At 35.1% G+C, this 20,117-nt stretch overlaps 1 protein-coding gene across 1 annotated transcript in view; it reads right to left on the reverse strand.

Moving 5' to 3' along the window:
• LOC149572694 (uncharacterized) overlaps positions 1-20,117 on the reverse strand; it is a 173,764-nt gene that overhangs the window by 63,625 nt on the left and 90,022 nt on the right. Inside the window, exon 5 of the mRNA XM_089813776.1 lies at positions 1,525-1,771. Within this exon, the coding sequence (XP_089669902.1) occupies positions 1,525-1,771 (247 nt within the window). The remainder of the gene's footprint in view (positions 1-1,524; positions 1,772-20,117) is intronic.

Here is a 20,117-nt window from a genome sequence, read left to right on the forward strand (position 1 = left end):
TGGATAGACATGTCCCTTCACAGGGCATGTTTATTCATTAGTATCTAATTAATATAATGACAAATATCTCATATATTTAGTATATTAATATGTATATTATATCTTACACACACACACACACACACACACACACACACACATATATATATATTTGCACTATAGTTTATCCAACTAAAACTACCAAACATTAACACACCTTGGATATCAAAAAGGGGAATGTGAGGGAGGTTTTCTTGAATGATAAGGGTGCAAACATTGATAGATGAAAGGAGAAAATTTTGAATATTTTGAAAATAAAACTTTGTGAGACCAAGAGCTCTCTAAAAAGGGAGGTGAGACCCATGGAAGAATACATCGTCACCAAATAAAGAAATTTCCTAGCAATGTAATCACCCCCATAAATCAGCATAACAATATTGAACAAGCAGCAATCTTAAAATTACCAAGGATGTAGTTTTAAAATGTTTCCATTGACCCTGTCTCTTTGAGTTCTTGCACACAGATCACTTTCAAGGTAGTAATTGTGATCATTCCTAACTTTTATCATGGCCTCAACACCTTGCAATTACGGCCCTTCTCCTTGAGAGGATTTGCAGAAGAATTACCCCGAAAGCACCAAGCATGGATCATCATAAGGAGAGAGCAAAAATTGCCCAAGGCATCTAGAAGCACATCATGGAGGCATCCATAGGGCTTCTGTATCCACTTCCACCTCTCCTAGTATTTGCTTCCACCACTACTTTCCTGGGCACAACCATGTTACATATGGAATCTAGAACCCCTTACAAATAGTAAGGCTCCCCAACCCCTACCCCCGGCACTATAGTTGGGCTAGAGTAGGGGCTATTAACAACTATAATAGGGTGGGGGAAGACAGCCCTACCATATAAAGGGTAGAGCCATACTAATTGACAGATAGATGCCCGACATCTTCTCTTGCCCTTGTGCCCTAAAATTATAAGCTTAAGCCTAAGAAATTACAAGCTAGGCCCTTACCAACCCTTACACGTCATAGCGGATGGGGCGGGACAAATGAGGTCCTCACTCATTGAATGAAGTGAGATGAGGTCTCCCCTCATATATATGGATATGAGATCGTCCACGGCATTAGATATTAACTACTTTCTTTTATAGTTTTCCTTAAAGCATATCAAAATAGTTTAGATTTCCTGAAACTCAAATTACACTATTAAAGAACAAACATTAAATATTTCATTTAAGTTCAACTTCTCAACAATTTTCTTTCTAGTACATTAACAAGACCAATAGTGAAGTTTCTCTTTAATTTCCTTTATTTCAATAACATTCCTGTTTCAGAGCAAAGTTCAAATTTCTAGAAAAAATTTCACATCTTTCTACTACATTAGAAAGACTTAGATTATGAACATAAAGCACTTCAGGTTTCAGTTATATCCAAACTTATAGTAGCCTTCAAGCCTAAAGATAACAGCAAGTTCAGTTTATAATAGCTTATCAGATTTAGTCCCAATATACAACAAATATTTATAGACACAAACAAGTTACCTGGAGAAAGCGCTCCAATCTTGCACTTGAATGTTCTGGACCCTGGCCATCATAACCATGAGGAAGCAAACAAACAAGGCCAGTTTGACGAAGCCATTTTGACTCCCCACTGCTTATAAATTGATCAAAAATGACTTGAGCACCATTTGCAAAATCACCAAACTGGGCTTCCCACAAAACCAACGAATTGGGATTTTCCATTGAATAGCCCAGTTCAAAGCCCAGCACACCAAATTCTGAGAGAGAACTGTAGATAAACATGAAGTTAAATTTTCAGTTAAAACAGTATAACTTGTAACCTTACAATTTACGTTGACCATAGAAAGCTCTAACCATACTCAAAATATAAAAGAGCTCCAAAGTTTGAAAAGTAATTTTCTATAAAAATAAACTACCAACATAGAACATGGCAATGATGTAAATCCAATGCTTCATTCTTATGTCGTGCACACTGGAATTCTACTCCTAGAGCTACAGATTACTAAAAGGGTTATGTAGGGACATTAGCTTAACCAAAAGCCTAAAATCATATAATTATAATTCAAAACCTTAAATTTATTAAAAAATATTTTTAAAAATCTACACAAAAACACCATGTTTTCCATATTTTAGATTGAAGAAAAATACAGACTTGGCGAAAACAATTGATATATAGTAACTAGCAACATCGATCTTGATTTTCTATTTCTCATTGACCCCTGGTGGTAACTTCTTGTGAAATCATGAATCTCAACTTCTATGTCTTATTTTCTTCGCCACATAATTTCAAATTTTTCAAAAAAAGATCATAAGACCCTCCGAATTCCAATGGCATCTAAATGTGAGGACTTCATGAAATAACTGAGATTGCATTGTAGTTTCTCTTGAACCTAATTATCATATATGATGGATCTGGACAAGTATTGACCAGAGGCCTTACTTTCATGTATCTGCAAGATTCTCAACTAGAATCTTGTGAACATCTTCATGAACCCAAATGAATTCACCATTTTTATGGAAATCTAACAACCTAAGATTTAAACCTTTGACACTTGCAGAGATCACCATTTACTTTTTTCTTATCTAGAATCCAATGTGTTGACATTTTTATTTCCACATGAAACTTGTAAGCAAAAAGAATTTGAAGTTTTCGAATCCTGAAAGAAGAGGCATTTAACTTCTGTGCATATTGCAAAAGAAAAAAGAAAACAATAGAATAAGCAAACTAGGCAACAAATCTGTTAAAAAAATGTTTACAACTAGGGCATAAATCTGGAAATGAACTTTGCATCAAATTATTCTCATTACATCTCAGATTTCAAATCAGATATAGAACCATAAACAGAAATTTCTAATTATTATTATGATCATAAATGATTACAAAAGAATGCAGAATTTTCAGAAAAGCAAGTCTGAGTTTACCTAATTTTTCTGAGATATAGACAGGAAAATTGACCAAGTTAGGCACATGAATACCTCAGATTCATTTCGGCGCTTTATCACCCTAGCACTAAACTCCCAAAATCACTGTCAAACAGTCTGTTCTAGCTGCTCCTTGCAGCTGTCCCTCAAGAAAATCAGAAATGGATGATCTGAAGAAGTGAATGTCCCCAGATCTGAGACTCCAGATATTGTCCTCAATTTGGCCTCCAAGCCTGATGGATACTTGCAGACCATTATTAGCAATGTGCAAGGGTCTCACAAACTGGAGTTCCTCCCTCCATTACACACTCTTCTGACTAGGGAGGGCCCCTATGTCTCACAGAAATCAAGGATACTTATGGGTTTCAATCCTCAAGCCAAGACACTGCAGCAGCAACAGAAAACTTCATCACATAATGAGCCCATAGAGTGTTTAATAGCACCTTCTAAAAAGATGAATCAATCTCCACCCTTGATAGTCCACCTCTTAATCCAATGCTCCAAAATAAAAACCCAAAGTATGCACCAATGAAACTCCTTGAAGCTGGGGCCCCCTTGGCGTTTTGTCACATATTTTTATTAAGTCACTTTAATTTTCATCTTAGAAAGTCAAGAAAGGTTGTGGGAGGTAACACTGTTGAAGGCATGCTGAATCCTAAAATTTGGCGTTATCTAGATTTTTTTGAAAACTCCCAAAATCTAGAATCTTTATTATAACTCCAATGCAGCTGATACCTATCTCAAACATTCTAACAATATTTATATAAAATATAACATTAGATGTTATATTTTATATAAATCCTGTCACCCTTTGAGCTGAAGAAATCGACTTGAAGAATTGGGTAGAAATCCGACCATGTCTTAGGATTCACAATCACAAAACTAGGTCGAAATCCAACCATGTCTTAGGATTCACAATCCAACCACCCCCAAAACTCTGGCCCTGTTCAAAGCAGGTTTCAAGTCCAAATTGATGAGAAAAGTGAGGGAAAAATGCAAAATGATGGTTTTTGAATGAAAATTTTCCAAGTTAAAATAATCTCAAGGGAATACCGGAATCTGCTCCCTGCTTGGGATTCTTAATCCCAACAACTATGAGACTTATGCCCCCTCAAACAAGAGCAATTCAAGGCATAATCTGTTGTAGGAATCAAAAGCAAAAAGTATGCTATCAATCGAAGACAAGGGTGGAGGAATCAAGGCAAGAAAAGATAAGTTCGAAGCCAACTATACAAGAGCGAAAGATGAAGAATCCTAGGAAACGAGGAAAATATGTTGCCTTCTTGGGATTCCTAATCCCATGGGAAGTGAGGTTTCTGCCTTTCTTTTCAAGCAACTGAAAGATGAATTCGATGAGCATGAGGTGGGGGAAGCTTCAAGTCAAGATCAATAGTTTTCAATTAGATCAAATCCAAGCCAAGAAAACAAGGGGATTGAGGACTTAGAAACATAACAAGATTTAATTTCGAGGAGATTGCAGAATCTGCTGCCCGCTTGAGATTGCTAATCCTAAGCCCCTGAGATCATGAGGAAGTTAAAGTTAGATCTATGATGATTGAAACATGAGTTGTGAATGGGCTGCAAGTAAGAATCCCACTTGCAGCTGAATGTGGGGAGATAAGGCAATATAGAATCTGAGTTTGATATGGAATCCCCCCTCTACTTCAGAATCTCAATCCTAAGAGAGGCTGAATTCCTGCCTCTAGCAAATAGTGAACTCCCAATCTCAATCAAACTGATCATAAGGCAAAAAAAGAGAAGATATGTTTGAACAAGGCCTCAAAGAATTGACATTGAGAGGTGTTAAGTGAAAATCCTACAGAGATGGCGGAATCTGCTGCGCTCTTAGGATTCCAAATCCTATGAAGGGTAGGAATTCCGCCCACTACAAATGTAGAATCCTAGCATTTATTAGAATTCTGCTTGGGTCTAATGGTGCTTAAGGCATGTTATGGACTCAAGGATCGCATGAGAAGGGAAGAGAAAGAATGATTTTGAGTAATAGTGATGATATGTTGGAGAAAAGAGGTGAAAAAATCAGAATAATTTGGCCTTCCAATATCTTTAAATCACTGAAATTCACCTAACGAGCTAAGTAGGAGATGTGCAAAACAAAGTAAGGATGTTATAGAGGAATGAGAATTCAATCATGGACATTGGATCAATCCCAGAAAATGGGGGAAATCCGTTCGCTAGCTGGGATTCACAATCCTAACAACACCCTGAATTCCACACAGACTTAAACCCCCTCAGAATCAGAAGGCTTTGATTGAATGGTAATTTGATGAGCCAAAACTTGCCTTCACCTCTTTAGCAAAGTCAGCCAAGTATGGGAGAATAAAAGAGTTAAATTGCATGAATTTTATTGGCCAATAGGGAAATAAGTCGGCCTAAATGTAGTCATACCCCTTCATGTGTCAAGACACCTAAATAAGAATGGTGAAGGGAATTCATTTTCACCACAATCAAAAGAAGATTTGCCTCTCCATAAAGGCAGCAAATTTCCCCTTTAATGGCGAATTGGTTTGCAAAAAGAGCAGTGACTTTCTTATTAACAGCAATTTCATCCTTAGTGGCAAGTAGGAAACTTAGATGAGGCAGAAACTTTGGAGCTTTAAGGCAGAACTTTACTCAAAATCAGAAGTGCAGAGTGGTAAAAAGAAGAAATCTGAACATGTTATGTATTGAAAAGCTCATATATTTTCCAGATTTCAAGTGACTCCTCGTTCAAGTTGCAAGATTTAAATCATTTTATCAATAAAACCAAAGTTGGGAATTGCAAAAAGATAGAGAAAATTGGTATTTAAACTTGAAAGAACCCATGATTAAATCCATTTTGCCTCTTTGGTTTAATGTTGATTTTTATGAAAGCATTCAGATTTCTTTCATTCCATCATTTTGGTGATCTTAATGCAATTTCTCTCTTGTTTTGCAAGGTAAATCTTTCAAGGAGACGCTTGGAAGGTGAAAGATAGAGATGATGGCAAAGCAGATTTGAAGACTTCAAGTCGATGCAAGCAACTAGAAAACTTGAGGACTTCAAATGAGGACATTTGAATTAGATTATCAAAGTGAAAATTCAAGGCAAGATCAAGATGGAGTTCAAGAAAAGAAAATTTATCATCAACTTGAATTTCCTCTGGGAATCCAAGTTCATTTTGAAGGGTCTAGCTACATGAAAGACTTCACCACTTTGAGAAGATCAAGGTTAAGGCATCAAAAGAGATATCAAGTTTACAAGTACAATCAATTTCAAATCATGGCAATAAGAAAACTAACAAGAACAAAGATGCAGGAAATTCGAGAAGATGAAGCAATTTGGGAATATGCCATCACAATTGAAGGCTTGATAATGTTGAGTATCAATACATATTTTCTCATCACCAAACAATTGATCAAGTTTACAAGACAAGGATGCTAAGGTAGCAGGCACTTGTCTTCTACCAATCAGAAACTTCCAGTTACACATGTTCAAGCACATGCAATCATATCATGCCAAGTGTCTAATTTTCTCATTGGCTCTCAAAAGCATTGTAATTTTCCTACTAACCCGTATAGTGGTGCCTTAATGTAATTGGTTGATAGTGTTCCCTAATTAGGGTTTGTAATGGGTAAATGTTGGCCCCTCAGTGTAATGAACAACTATAAAAGCCAAGGCCTTCTCATTTGTAAGGAGTTAGATTTTAGATTCAATAGAGAAGCTAGTAGTAGTAGAGTAGGAGAGGAGACTTGGTGAAATTGTTGCCATAATGCTATCAAAGTAATTGATGATTCATTGTTGATCTTCATGGTGGATTACTTAATGTTGCTTTGAAGTCTTGCTGGTTTCTTCAATTCCTCACTTAGATTAGATTTCATTTCATGTTAAGTAGAAGAAAAAGTAGAAAAATGGAAGATATTGTTAAATGGTGATTAATAGTAAAGCTAGTGTCTATACCCTTTGGTATTGCTGACAGTACCAATGTAAGGTTAGTTTAGGCCTAAACTGCAAGTGTTTAACTTCTATTGGAAATGTTCATTTAAGTTGCGCCTTCCTAGTGTATTTGAATTAATATTGACAATGTGAAAACCATTCCCCCATCTGTAGAAGATAGCACCCTCCTATGTGAAGCAAGGATTGGTTAGACCATTAGAGACTCATAATATCATCAACATTGTCTTACATTCTTAGAGTTAGATTAGATCCTCTAAACCTTTTCCCTGCTGTTTATTTAGTTGGAAGTGATTGAAAAGTAAAAGTCAACTTTGTTAAAGTTCTGGTAGCAGCAAAGAAATTCTTCATACCAATGTTGATCAGCATTTGGTTCATTCACTTGTATGATGCATAAGAGCTCTCCTAATCTTCCACAACCTGTCACTTCAATGATGTCGGAATTCTCATGAATCAAACCTATGGAAAAGAAAGATGTATTTACTGGGTTATTTCAGCAAGAAGAGATGGTAACTTTAAATCTCAAGGTTTCAAAAATGAGTCACTTGTAAGAAAGCCATTCAAGCTATAGGAATGTATAAACTTGCAGCCATGGGACTGAGTAGTTGGCACTTAACTTCATAGAAGAGGAAGAACCTATACTAATTGTCTTTGCATTCAATTTTCTTCTAGAAGAAATAACATTCAAAGGGATTTAAATTCGGAGAACTAAAGGCATGAGTTAAGACCATTAAGGTTCACTTCCACAGAATCTCTTTACGATCTCTAAGGCAGTAGGGATCAAGAGGGACTTCTATGAAAATGTGCATGTGTCAGCTAAGTGGGATGCAGTGTTGCAGAGAACAAAATTGTTCAATCAATTTAGATTAGACATTAGAAGCTCTGCAAACTTTCAGCATAGAGTGATCTAGGATGACGTCAAGCAGGCCTGTCCAGGACTTTAGCATGTCAGAAGTTTCGGAGGTGTGTGTTAAATACAATTCCTTTAAGGCTAGCATTGCAGGCAATCTTTAAACAAGGACAACAAGAAGCTGATGCAAGTGCTTGAAGATTCAGGGGGAGCTTGAGCAGCAGCTGTAAAGTGCCAAATCCTTTGCAGAGAATCAGCAAGCTCACATAGCAGTATGATTGCTAAAGCCCATTGTTTGGTCAAGCATTGGAGCAAAGAGATTGTTTCCTTTGCTAAGAGTGTGTCTTTGTTGACAACGAGTCTCAGCATTCTGATGTTCCTATTATGTGCTATAATACATTTTTCTCTAAGAAGGAGAAATCTATGGTGCAAGCCCTTGTTAATGCATTCTTCTCTGCAAGAGAAGTTTGAGGTACAAGCCCTTGTTAATTCATTCTTTTCTGCGAGACAAGCTTGAGGTGTAAGCCCTTGTTAATGCATTCTTCTCTTCAAGAGAAGTTTGAGGTGCAAGCTCTTGTTAATGCATTCTTCTCTACTAGAGAAGTTTGAGATGAAAGCCCGTCTTCCACCCTCTGAGAGTAGCCATGGTGTATGTAATGAGAGAGACTCCATGACTCAGCTCTTGTGTTCCCTCACCCTTTGGGAGTAACCATGATGAATATCATGTTGAGATGACAATATCATGTCGAGAAAATTTATGATAGAGTTTTAAAACTTTTAACACATTTTTGGTTGCAGCTCTTTGTGTTTGTCATTTTGTGTGACACCATCACATATGAATAATCTATTTCTTGCTAAGAGGGAGTGTTATAGTTCTAGTAGTAGCGAGAGAAATCCATCATACATATGTTGGTCTACATTTGGTTCAATCACTGGTATGATGCTCTTCTCTATTCTTGATTCTCTATTACTGTATTTTTGGAAGCTTATTTGTTTCTACAGAAATGTTATTGTATTCTATTTATTGTTCATATTGAGAGAGGCTACCTATTCTGTCAAAAGTGAAACAACATCATTCAGTTATTGTTACCAATCATCCAGAGTTGTCGTGTGTCTTCCTTAATCATGGTCGAGTTGTTCTATCTATAGTGGCTTTCTTGTATATATATTTTGCCTTCACGTTCACCTTCTTATCTACTCACATTGGATGACATGTCATCATGTTCCACCATGTCTGAAGTGGCTCACATTATTAGGTGTTCTTGGTAACGGTGGGTGATTATGAATTGACAATGGTTCAAGGATGTATAATATCATAAACTCATTAAAGAGTCTATATCGTGCATAAAGGTTGTCTCTTGATCTTTCATGATGTGTATCTTCAGTGACAGTGGAATTCCCATGGATCGAACCTATGGAAAAGAAACATGACTTACAACATATTCATTTTTTTCTTGGCACATTCATTTTTTTCATGGTTGAACAGAGGTGTATGTGTCTAGAGGAGAGACTATTGTGTTGGGTGGTTCTTACAAATTTTGTTATCTTTGTGTGAGCAACTTGTAGTTTTTTGTGCTTGAAGAATTCCTATATCTTTTGTAATAAGTGGATATATTCAATACTCTATGTAACAAGTATTTCGATCATGTATGATCAATCTATGTTTGTAAGTCATTTTCAATATCAGTAGTATCTGTCAGATACTCTTGGCTTTTGTTATGTATAGCCAAAGTGATCAATTTGTGAATAAGATGAATAATGCTTATTGGTAGAGAACATTGTATTTGATTTGAGAACTCAATAAAGGATCAATATTTTTGTGGGTTGGGTTTTTCACCCTAAGTGTTGGGTTTTCCAAGGATAAGTTTTGTGTTTTCAGTTCTTTTATGTTTTTTAGTTTCAGTTCATTGCATTCTCATGTATTCTAGTTCAATGTTAACAAATTTGATATCCATTGAATGAATAGCGTAAGTCCCTTTGTGATAACCAACATATCACATCATTAAACTAGGTGAAAGTCCACAATTAAGAAGGAAGCTTGAGGTTGTCTCATTTGAACACACAATTCATCTATGATGTTGAGCATATGAGCGTCCTTATTCAAAGAGATTTGGCAATTTGTTTTTTCATCTCGAAATACTAAGTATTCAATTTAGTATCTTGTAATGGAACAAAATTGAGAAACTCACATCAACACTGACCCAAGATGGACTGATTATCAGTTGATCCCTAAAAAAATGATTCACACGTCTAAGAATTGCCTACCCAGCTAAGGTGGTATTATGGGCCTCTCTTTGTGATTTGCCCATTAGATATGGGATCTCTTGCATATGATGAAGGCAAGTTGTTGATCAGTGATTTCAATTGTGTTAAAGTAATTATGTCATGTTTCCAGTTAGGATCTTTTTATTTCATAGTTAGTTCTTATTTAGAACATTTAGAAACTCTGTATGTAATCTCTGTTGTAGGAGTATGTAATGTCCCCTTTCTAGAATGAAGTTTCACAATATTAATAATAATAATAATTTAGGATTAAATAATTAAAATAACAATACAGATAGTTATGATTATAATTATAATTACAACTATAGTGATAATAATATATTAAAACTTTAATAATAAGTATAAGAATAATGATATTAAATAGATAAATAAATAAGTAAATATTATAGCATAATTTATCGATGTAACCCCAGTATAGGGGTTCGTTGGGATAGCACGATGCCAGGACGAGTTTTTGGGACACGGGGAAAATGGGCCTCATTTTCAGGACAGCGGGAGAACTACGGCAAGGGGAGGACGAGGCAAGGAGGGGTATTGTATAGTATACATAGAACTTGAAATGCTAGTTATGAAATGGTGTATCAGTACAACATATGAAATTAAAATACTTAAAAATGGCAAAATTGCAACATGAAATAGAGTCATTGAACATTCAACATAGTAACATATTACATACCCAATAGTAACATTCAACAAGAAAAATTCATATAGAAATTCGAGTACCCATCCCAGTGGCGGCATGGTTACGAAATGGCATAGGTTGGGGTACTCAAGTACTCAAGTACCCAGTGTAGGGGCATCTTGATGACAAGTACTTCACATGTTATATCAATTGGTATAATAGTAATATAAAAATAATAATAAACATTGACTATACAAATATATATTGATATGAGTTAATAGAGGAACAAATAATAATAAATATAATTTACTAAAATCTTAGTTACCCGGGTTCGCTATTTTGGCCTCCAACCCACATCTCGATTCGAACCAATATGAGGTTCTAGTTTGGTTTGCCACAAATATGGATAGAGTTCAAAATTGGAGGGATGTTTCGAACCAGCAGGCAGCCAATTTGAAACCAGGTGAATTTGTGTCGCCCACGATGAATTTCCATCAACTTCGGGCGAATTTCTCCCAACAAACAACATTTAAGTGACTTTTTTAGCATATTTGAAAACTGTGAGTTCCGCAACCCTAAAAAGTGAATGTAAATGGCTTGTTTTAGCTTCCAACACTCATTTGTGGTGTGAAAATGGATTATTTTGTCTTGAGCAAGAGCAAATAGGTGGTTGAGCAAGAGTCTATTCGTGCAAGGAGTTGGAAGATTGGTTTGTGAGCTATATTGAAGTTCTTGTGCCTCATTCCTACACTTCTGCAAGCATACAATGGCAGCAAGAGGTAAGTTCTTGTTCTATTTTTGTTTTGTTTTGTTTAAGATATTTAGTTTTTTCAATTATGTTTCATTGTCAATAAGATCTAGCCATTGTTTTCTCTAAAAATTTATTCTCAATATGTATACAATTTCTTGTCATAGAAAAAGGAACTTCAATGGGATCTACCTCTTCCTCAATAAGGACAATACCAATACCCCACAAAGAATAGAACCCCAATCTGATTCTCCTTTGTAGAAGTATGTGAATATTAGACATCCTCTTCCAAGAGGTGGTGGTTTCCGTTGGAAATGTCAAGGTTGTGATGTAGAAAGAAACAACTCATATTATCGAGCGGTGGGCCATTTGTGTGGATACACTGGAAGAGGAGAGAAACAATGTCCCGGAAAAAAAAAAATGGACACATGCCAAATTCATTAGTATTAAAATATATTGAAGAGCATAAGCAAACAAAAGAGAGAGATGAACTTAGGCAAAATGCCACTGATGGCAATAAAAATAAGAAAAGAGCAAAGGGAATGAAATCCACCCCAAATATTGTAATAGAAGATCACCCCTTCTATACTACCTCAGTTGCCTCGAATTCTCATAATGAAGCACCCATTCAACACAAGAAAAGGGGACCACTTGAAACTACCTTTCAAAATCAAAGTAGGGAAATTGCTGAAAACCCATGTAGCAAGATGCATGTATGCAAATGCACTGTCTTTTAATCTTGTTCGCTCTCCATATTTCAAGCAAATGTTGAGAGAGTACAAACCACCTTGTTGGATCAAGAGGTCAAGTTGATTAATGAGAAATTGAAGCCCATCAAAGATTCATGGATTGAGACAAGGGTAACAACTGTTTCAGACGGGTGGAAAGATGCTAGAAATTGTCCATTGATCAATGTTTTGGCAGTGTCCCCTATAGAGGCAATATTTTTGAAAGAAGTGGGTTGTGAGGGGCAAAAAAAAAGATGGGTAATTTATTGCTAATATTCTCATCTCTACCACTGGAGAAGTGGGTGTTAGAAACATTGTACAAGTTCTAATGGACAACGCAAAGAATTGTAGAGTTGTTGGTTTGTTGGTTGAAGAGAGATACCAACATATTTTTTGGACACCTTGTGCAGTTCATTCACTCAATCTTATGCTACAAAAGATTGGGAAGAATATTGAGTGGATCAAGGAGGTGTATGCCGAAGTTGAGGACATCCAAATGTTCATCACAAACCACCACATGACTCAAGGGATATTCAAAATGTTCTCACGTTTGGAGTTGCTGAAGGTAAGTAAACTTGAACTGAAGTTAGTTATTTAATTTTTTTTAAATACTATCTTACAATTTCTGATTTTTTTATTATGTAATGTGTATTCTTCTTTTGAAGTATGTATCTAATAGTTGTATTTCTTTGCTACATTTTATGTTACAAGTTGCTAAGACACGTTTTGCATCAAATGTAACAATCTTGACACGCCTTATGGAAGTGAAAGAGGCACTTTCTAATATGGTAATCAGCAACAATTGGGCTATATGGAAGCGAAGTAACAGTGAGAGGGCATCCAAAATAAAGCTTAGGATATTGGATGACTTACAGTGGGAACCTGTGGAATATCTCATTAAGCTCACCGGACCCATTATGATCATGTTTAGGTACACAGACATGGATAGGCCTTGCCTTGGAGAGGTCTATGATGGCACAAACTCGATGCTTGAGAAGATCAAGAAAATGTAAATGAAAAAGAGCAAGATCCTCAAGAGACCTTCAAACAATTGCAACCAATTGTTGTAGAAAAATGGAACAAAATGACCAGTCCTCTACATTTACTTGCCTATGCATTGATGCCCAAATACTATAGCACCCAATATACTGATCTGCCAAGAAGGCTACCACCCTAGAGAGATTTAGAAGTGTCTAATAGATACAAGGAAGCATTTCAAAGACTCTTTCTTGATGATGATATGTGAGATTTGATTACGAATGAGTTCATACAATTTGTGAATACCATAGATCTAAGTAATGATGCTCTTCATCATTGGTTTAGGAAGAATTCTCAGAGTTGGTGGTACCTCCTTGGCTAAAGATTCCAAATGTTGTATAACGTTGCAATCAAAGTGATATCACAAGTAAGTTTACATCTTCATAAATTGCTAGAAATTCTAAGATTCAAGATACATAATTTAAATTTTATTTTAATTGTTTACAGGGTCATATCTTCATATGTTGCTAGTTCATCTACTTTAGAAAGAAATTGGAGCACATATTCTTTCACCCACTCAATGAAGCACAATAGGTTGCAGTCAAAAAAAGTGGAGAACTTGGCATTTGTGCATTACAACTTGTGTCTCCTCTTGCACAAGACTAAAGAATACAAAGAAGGGGAGACAAAGAGGTGGGATGTAGATGTAGAGTTGGCAGACTTGGATACTTCTGCGTCTCAGCTTAGAATAAAAGATTTTGATGCCCATACTATTAGTGTTGCTGCTGATCCCATTGGCCTTAGCTCTATTGATGAGTCAACTAATGCGGAAGAACTAGGAGAAGAAGAAGAAGATGATGATGAAGATTATGAATATTAATACATTAGTTGAAACTTGAACTTGAAGTAATGATACTTGAACTTGTTGTTATGATTCATGGATCATGATTTAATTTTAATGTTTTGGATCTTTGATGTTGAACTTGAAATCTATGATGTATGATGCTATGATTACAAGTTTAAAGTTTATGGCTATGGTTTTTTTATTGTTCAAATGTTTAAATCATATGATTTTATGATACTTTGTGACATTCTAATTTTAACTTATGCTTCTACGTTTCATAAATATGTGTGTGTGTGTGTGTGTATAATTTTTTATAAATTTTACACGTTTTTGTACAAATGAATCCAAATGAACCCAACACCCTTTCCAAAATTTTGTTCTACCAGCGAATTGGTTCTTTGAACACATATCTTGAATCGAACCAGTATCATAAAATCATATGATTTAATCATTCAAACAATAAAAACACCATAGCCATAAACTTTAAACGTGTAATCATAGCATCATACATCATATATTTCAAGTTCAACATCAAAGATTCAAAACATTAAAATTGAAATTTTATTATTAATAAAGTTTGACAATTGAGTCAATACAACATAGATTATAAATGAATATAATAATAATAAATTAATAATTGACAACATTAAAAATAAGTTGATACAAATAGGATAAACAATAATATGAGACACTGCAAAAGTGCTTACCATATCCTTAATTTATTAAGCCTGATTAATAGTATGGAACTATGAATCGCATATTGGATCAATGTTAGATGAGGCTAATTGATGAAGAAAATAGCTTATCAAGATAAGAACCGATTATAACAATAAGAATGTCAGTAAATAATAAATAATTGAGTGGAGACTATCGTGACTAGAATATAATAATATTTAAGCACTGGAAATTGCTAGGCAATGATATGCAAATTGTTTATGAGACGTGTCTCTTTGACATTGAAATGTCATAACCTCTCAAACTTCCAAGATAAATAGATGGAACATACAGAATTGGAGGGACGGGATAGTAGGATGAAGAAGAATAGATAGTCAGCGTAGAATAAGCAGCAGATAAACCAAATAAAAGGATCGAATCACATGAAGCAGCAAAAATAGCAATAAGACAGAAGGAGGATTATGAAGTAGACATTCAGGAAGGAAGAAGAACAGAGTAAAAACAAGGAGAGAAAACAGGTAATAAAGACCAACAATAGCTATCATCAATCGTCATTGTCAATTGGATAAGAAGACACATTGCTCAATAAGGGGAGAGGACGTCTGGACACTGAGGGCAGATAGCGATTAAAATACATATCAATATGCCTTAATAAAGATTCTACTAGGATCTCAGGTCGACCAGATTACCTTCTCAGATGTTAATTGGAAGCCTGTGAGTTTAAGTCAAAAACGACAAACATAAAAAGTGGGGAGGATATTCTATGGTATACATTTTCCAATGCTTGGATCAGCCAAATTATAGAGACAAAGAGCATATTTGACTAAAAAATTTATAGCCATAGGACAGTGATAGAATATATCATCATCAGTATCAAGAAGAGGATTAACGCCGAATACATACCATACTTCTCTTAGAATTTTATATTGTAATTATTACTTGAGATGTAGCAGTCATTAATCGTCCCAATCAATCATATGACTGTAAGGAGGAGCAAAGAAAACAACCTGCTACGAGGATAGGAAAGTATATTTGATATTATATTTATAAGAAACACATATCTTTTGCACTACCCATACCTACAAGTCTTATAAATTTGGCTCACTAAGAGAATATCATTATTTCCTTCGACATTTTGATCCAAATTTTAAAGCATATATGTGATAAATTGTCAAGATAGAATAAATATTAGAAGGGACTAGCAAGGGAACATTACAAATATTCCTCTCCTTTGTTTACTCATTGAATATCAATCAATTCATTTCATCGTATTTCCTTTTAAAAAAACAGACTTTTTTGAGTCAATTTTTATAAAATGTGATTTTCTTTGTTGTTGCAAAACAAAGAAGGGTTTCTAGAAGAGTTTTGAGATTTTTTTTGAAGTATTTGAATAATTTTATTTTTTAAAGCATGATTTTCTTTGATGTTGCAAATCAAAGAAGGATTTTAAAAGAAGCTTCGAGAATTCTTCAAAGAGTTTTAGCAATATTTTCTAAAAAGTTATGTGAAGTTTTTCTATTCGAGGGCTTTCTATCACATGATGGAAGTTTGTCTCTATAAATGCAATATGTAAGATTTGTGAATGTTCATCTACAACCTATTGCATTTTCTTTTCTGCATGACGTGTTTTTTTCTACCGCACAATGAAGGGTTTTGGCCAAAGTGCGAGGACTTTTTTTAGGTTTTTATATTTTGCACAATTTTTCAAAAAATCTATCGGTTCTTTCTCTACTAGAGGGTTTTCTGATTTTTTTTTCACAAAATTTCAAGGGAAGCTTTTGCATGGCGTTTTCCAAAAAATTTGTGGTGGATTTTCTCCAGATTTCTATGTTTTGGGGTTTTACCATTTTTCCACAAAGGGAAGGTCGTTGCCAATCTTTTCACAAAAAATGTGTGATTTCAACATTGCAACGAGGATTTGACAATTTTCCACAAAATCATTGTGCTATCTTACCAAAAAAATTGTCGATTTTCGGATAAAATTGTGATTTCTTGCAGCTTGTTCTAAATCGAACTAGAGTTTTTACTTTTTAGGGAAAACAATATCTTTAGTAAAAGTTTTTAATGTTGCTAGTTTTCATGATTTTTGGCAAAATCATCATTTTTTCAAAACTTTGAAGTTTTCCGAATTTTGATCTCAACATCTTTGGATAAAGGGAGGGATAGCTTTGCTACCCAACATCATGTTGGAAGAATTGTGGTAAACATGGTCATAATCCAAAAGTTCTACAAAACCAAGGGGCTCTCAACAACAAGCTCATGTCACAAAGCATTTTGAAGAGAAGGGAGCAACCTTCTACGCATTCATGGCCTTGTGGCCTAAAGACGTACAAATCATGCCAAGTTTTCTGTAATTTCCCCAACTAGGTATATAAGAAAATAAATTCATGCAATAGACTTCAAAATAACCAACAAAATCCCAGAAAATAGTCATAAAAAAAACAATCCCAGAAATATTACTACTTATCAATCTTCAACAGTACAATAAAAGTATCCAATTGTAAATACAGAAATTACAGCTAGATTGAATAATTAAGAAATGAACCTGAAATACAATGTGAACTCAGTCACAAATCCACCTCAAGACATGAACTCGGTTTCTGTCCAATGCCTCGAGAAAGCCTGCAGGTTTCCATCCTTAGGTTTCTAAGAGAAAGCTAGTAGCTTCCCATTTTTCTCCAAGATGAATCAAAATCAAATCATAAACCAAACATGCTGAAATGAATCAAGCTTTCTTCTTTTAATGCCCATTACAGTGAATCTTCAATTTTCTCTACCTATCTCTTCATTTTTTATTCTTTTATTTAAAATGTCCTTTAAATAATAAATCAACTTATTAATATGTGCCTTAATTCAATAGTCACTTTATTAAACAACTATTGAATCTTTTGGCATTAAAATAAATAACCAAATGAACTCGGAACAACATGTGTGATAGCTCATTGGAAAGGTTTCCATGAGCCGCTCCAAGTCCAATACTGAAATGCCATGAAATGTGGAACCATGATGAGTTTCTATAAATAGTAAGTAGCCAAAACTCACACAAGACCATGGTGAAAAGGGATAACGACGCATCAACAAATAATGGCCTAGAGAAGGGGACATTACAATCCTCCCTTCCTAGAGATTGCTTGCCTTCAAGCAATTTGTATCTACATGTTGTGACCAAAATGTTTGGACCCCATACCAACCTTAAGGAAGTTGCTACATCAAGTTGTGCTACTCTGTTACACATGTCTAGAATTCTGAAGCCACATATCAATACCCCCCAATAGCAATTTATCAAACATACTAATACCAGGATCCCAAACTATCATGTTGCCACGAACATCAGATATGAGGACATAAAAACATCACAAGGAGCTATCCACACTAGACAACCCTCCATCTATGAATGATCTCCAGTGGAAATGCATACCACCCATCCTATAATAAATCATAACTACCCATCACAATCTACTGATGTAAGAATCAAATTGCTCAATAGCTTAAATCAACACCCAAGGTGCAAGAAGGCTCACACTATAATCATCAATCTGAAATGTTCGTAAGTACACAGGTGTCAAGTGTAAGAGCAATGCTGAAAAGCCATCGCCTATGATCAAAATATAATTCCCATCAATCCTCAACCAAGATCTATTCAGTTGTTGAAGCATAAAACCAATCCAATTCATATGTAAGAATATGAACCCAAGTATAAGTTGATTGAAGAATGAGCAGCAGTACTAACTCTAGAAATCGGTCCACCACTCTAATCTTGGGACCAAAATTCATTGCTAGAAACTGTACCAGGATCCCAAACCCTGCAATCGATCCCATCCTCATCATGGAAATCGAAAAGATTTTCCATCTAGCTCAAAAAGTGGATTATCAAATGTCCAATCAGCATCCATCTCAAACAAAAAATTATTAATCAACTGAATGTTATCCAACTCATACTGAAGTTCTAGCAATTCCGAAAATTTGTTACTTGATCTCTTGGAGCAGCTATCCAATTCATAAGTCTGTTGAATGCTATCAAATTCCTTGATCACCTCCCTGAAAAACTCGGTTCTTTCCCTGTTCTCTTGTTTCTTGAACTAATTAGTGATGAAAATCTGCTTTTCTACTTTTTGAAGGGCAACCCAAGTATTATCTAATGTCTCCCGATTAACATAGCTTCCTGTTGTGCTCATTAATCTCATCCTCTCTTTTCCTCAACAGATCAACATATATTTCAGAAACTTTTAAAATGCAATCCCTGTCTGAAAGTACACATAAATAATCTGATTTTAAAGACTCAAAGGCTACTTTGACCCCCTGTATAATATCAGCAACATAAGAATCACCTCTCATACCACTTTGTCATTTTCCCATTTGAGCTTTCCTATAGAGATCTTCAATGATCCTGTGAGTGTCATCATTATGTACTAAAGCTCCAACAACTATATCACTGTTAATTTCCTGCTGATTCTTCAAAGAATCATTGTCAGTTTGAAATGCATTTTCTAGTTAGTCATCCAAAACACCATCATCTTGAAATTATGTCTTTGATTGATCTTCTAAACCACTACCATGTATAGGTGAGCTGTTTTGAAGAACACATGATTCATCACTCCTCACAAGGATGTCATCAAAGTCATCATAGGCCTCAGAGTCCTTGTTTGATTGATTTGCATGCGAAGACAAAGTTGCTGATCATCATTCTCATGATGTGAAGTTTCATGAACTTCTTTAGAGACATCTTGAGATCTCAATAAAGCTCTCGCATTTAATAAGACTACCCCCAACGGAATGTGTGTCAATTTTAAACTTCAAGTCACCAATGTAGATATTTGTATAAGCCATACCTATAACAATATCTGAATTCATCTAACCACCAATATTTGTGTTATGTTGTAGAGATAAAGCTGTGAGAATTCTATCTTCTTCATTGCTGGTCTAAATTTCTATGGTTGTCTTACCTTCGTTACAAAGGCCACAAACATGTCCAAGTGCCCAAGTGTCCTAACATGTGAAACAACGATCCTTCCACCTCATTTGATTCTTACTTTTCTTGGGTGATTCAACAATCTGTAAACCCATTAATTCATTTTTAGTCATATGCTCCCTGAACCTTTCAATATTATACTCAATAAATCTTTTGGAGAATCCATAAGCAACAAGTGATACAACATATTCCTTCTTCCAAATAGCCAAAAATGATTGATTGCAACTTTTTGCAGATATTGTTTTCATTAAGGATTAACTACATCATAGTGTGCATGCAAGCCCTCACATTGTCTGGATGATGCTTCCTGATTTTAGTTAAAAAGCATTGGAACATTTGAAGAATCAAACCATTACATTCAAGGTCAATCAGAATGGCAAATGATCCAACTCTTCATTATTTCTAAAACCGTAACCCTCTTAACAAAGGTAGGGCCTTTGTCATCATGTAACCCTTGAAAGCTCTTTACAATCAAGTTCAAAAGATTCCTGAATACATTATGATTATAGGTTTCTATTAGAGTTGTTATTTGAGTAATCTCACTAAGACATGAAGCAACTATGA

This window comes from Cupressus sempervirens, chromosome 2 (genome assembly GCF_028749045.1).
Source record: "Cupressus sempervirens isolate cs-2001-9-10 chromosome 2, ASM2874904v1, whole genome shotgun sequence".
Lineage (NCBI taxonomy): Eukaryota > Viridiplantae > Streptophyta > Pinopsida > Cupressales > Cupressaceae > Cupressus > Cupressus sempervirens.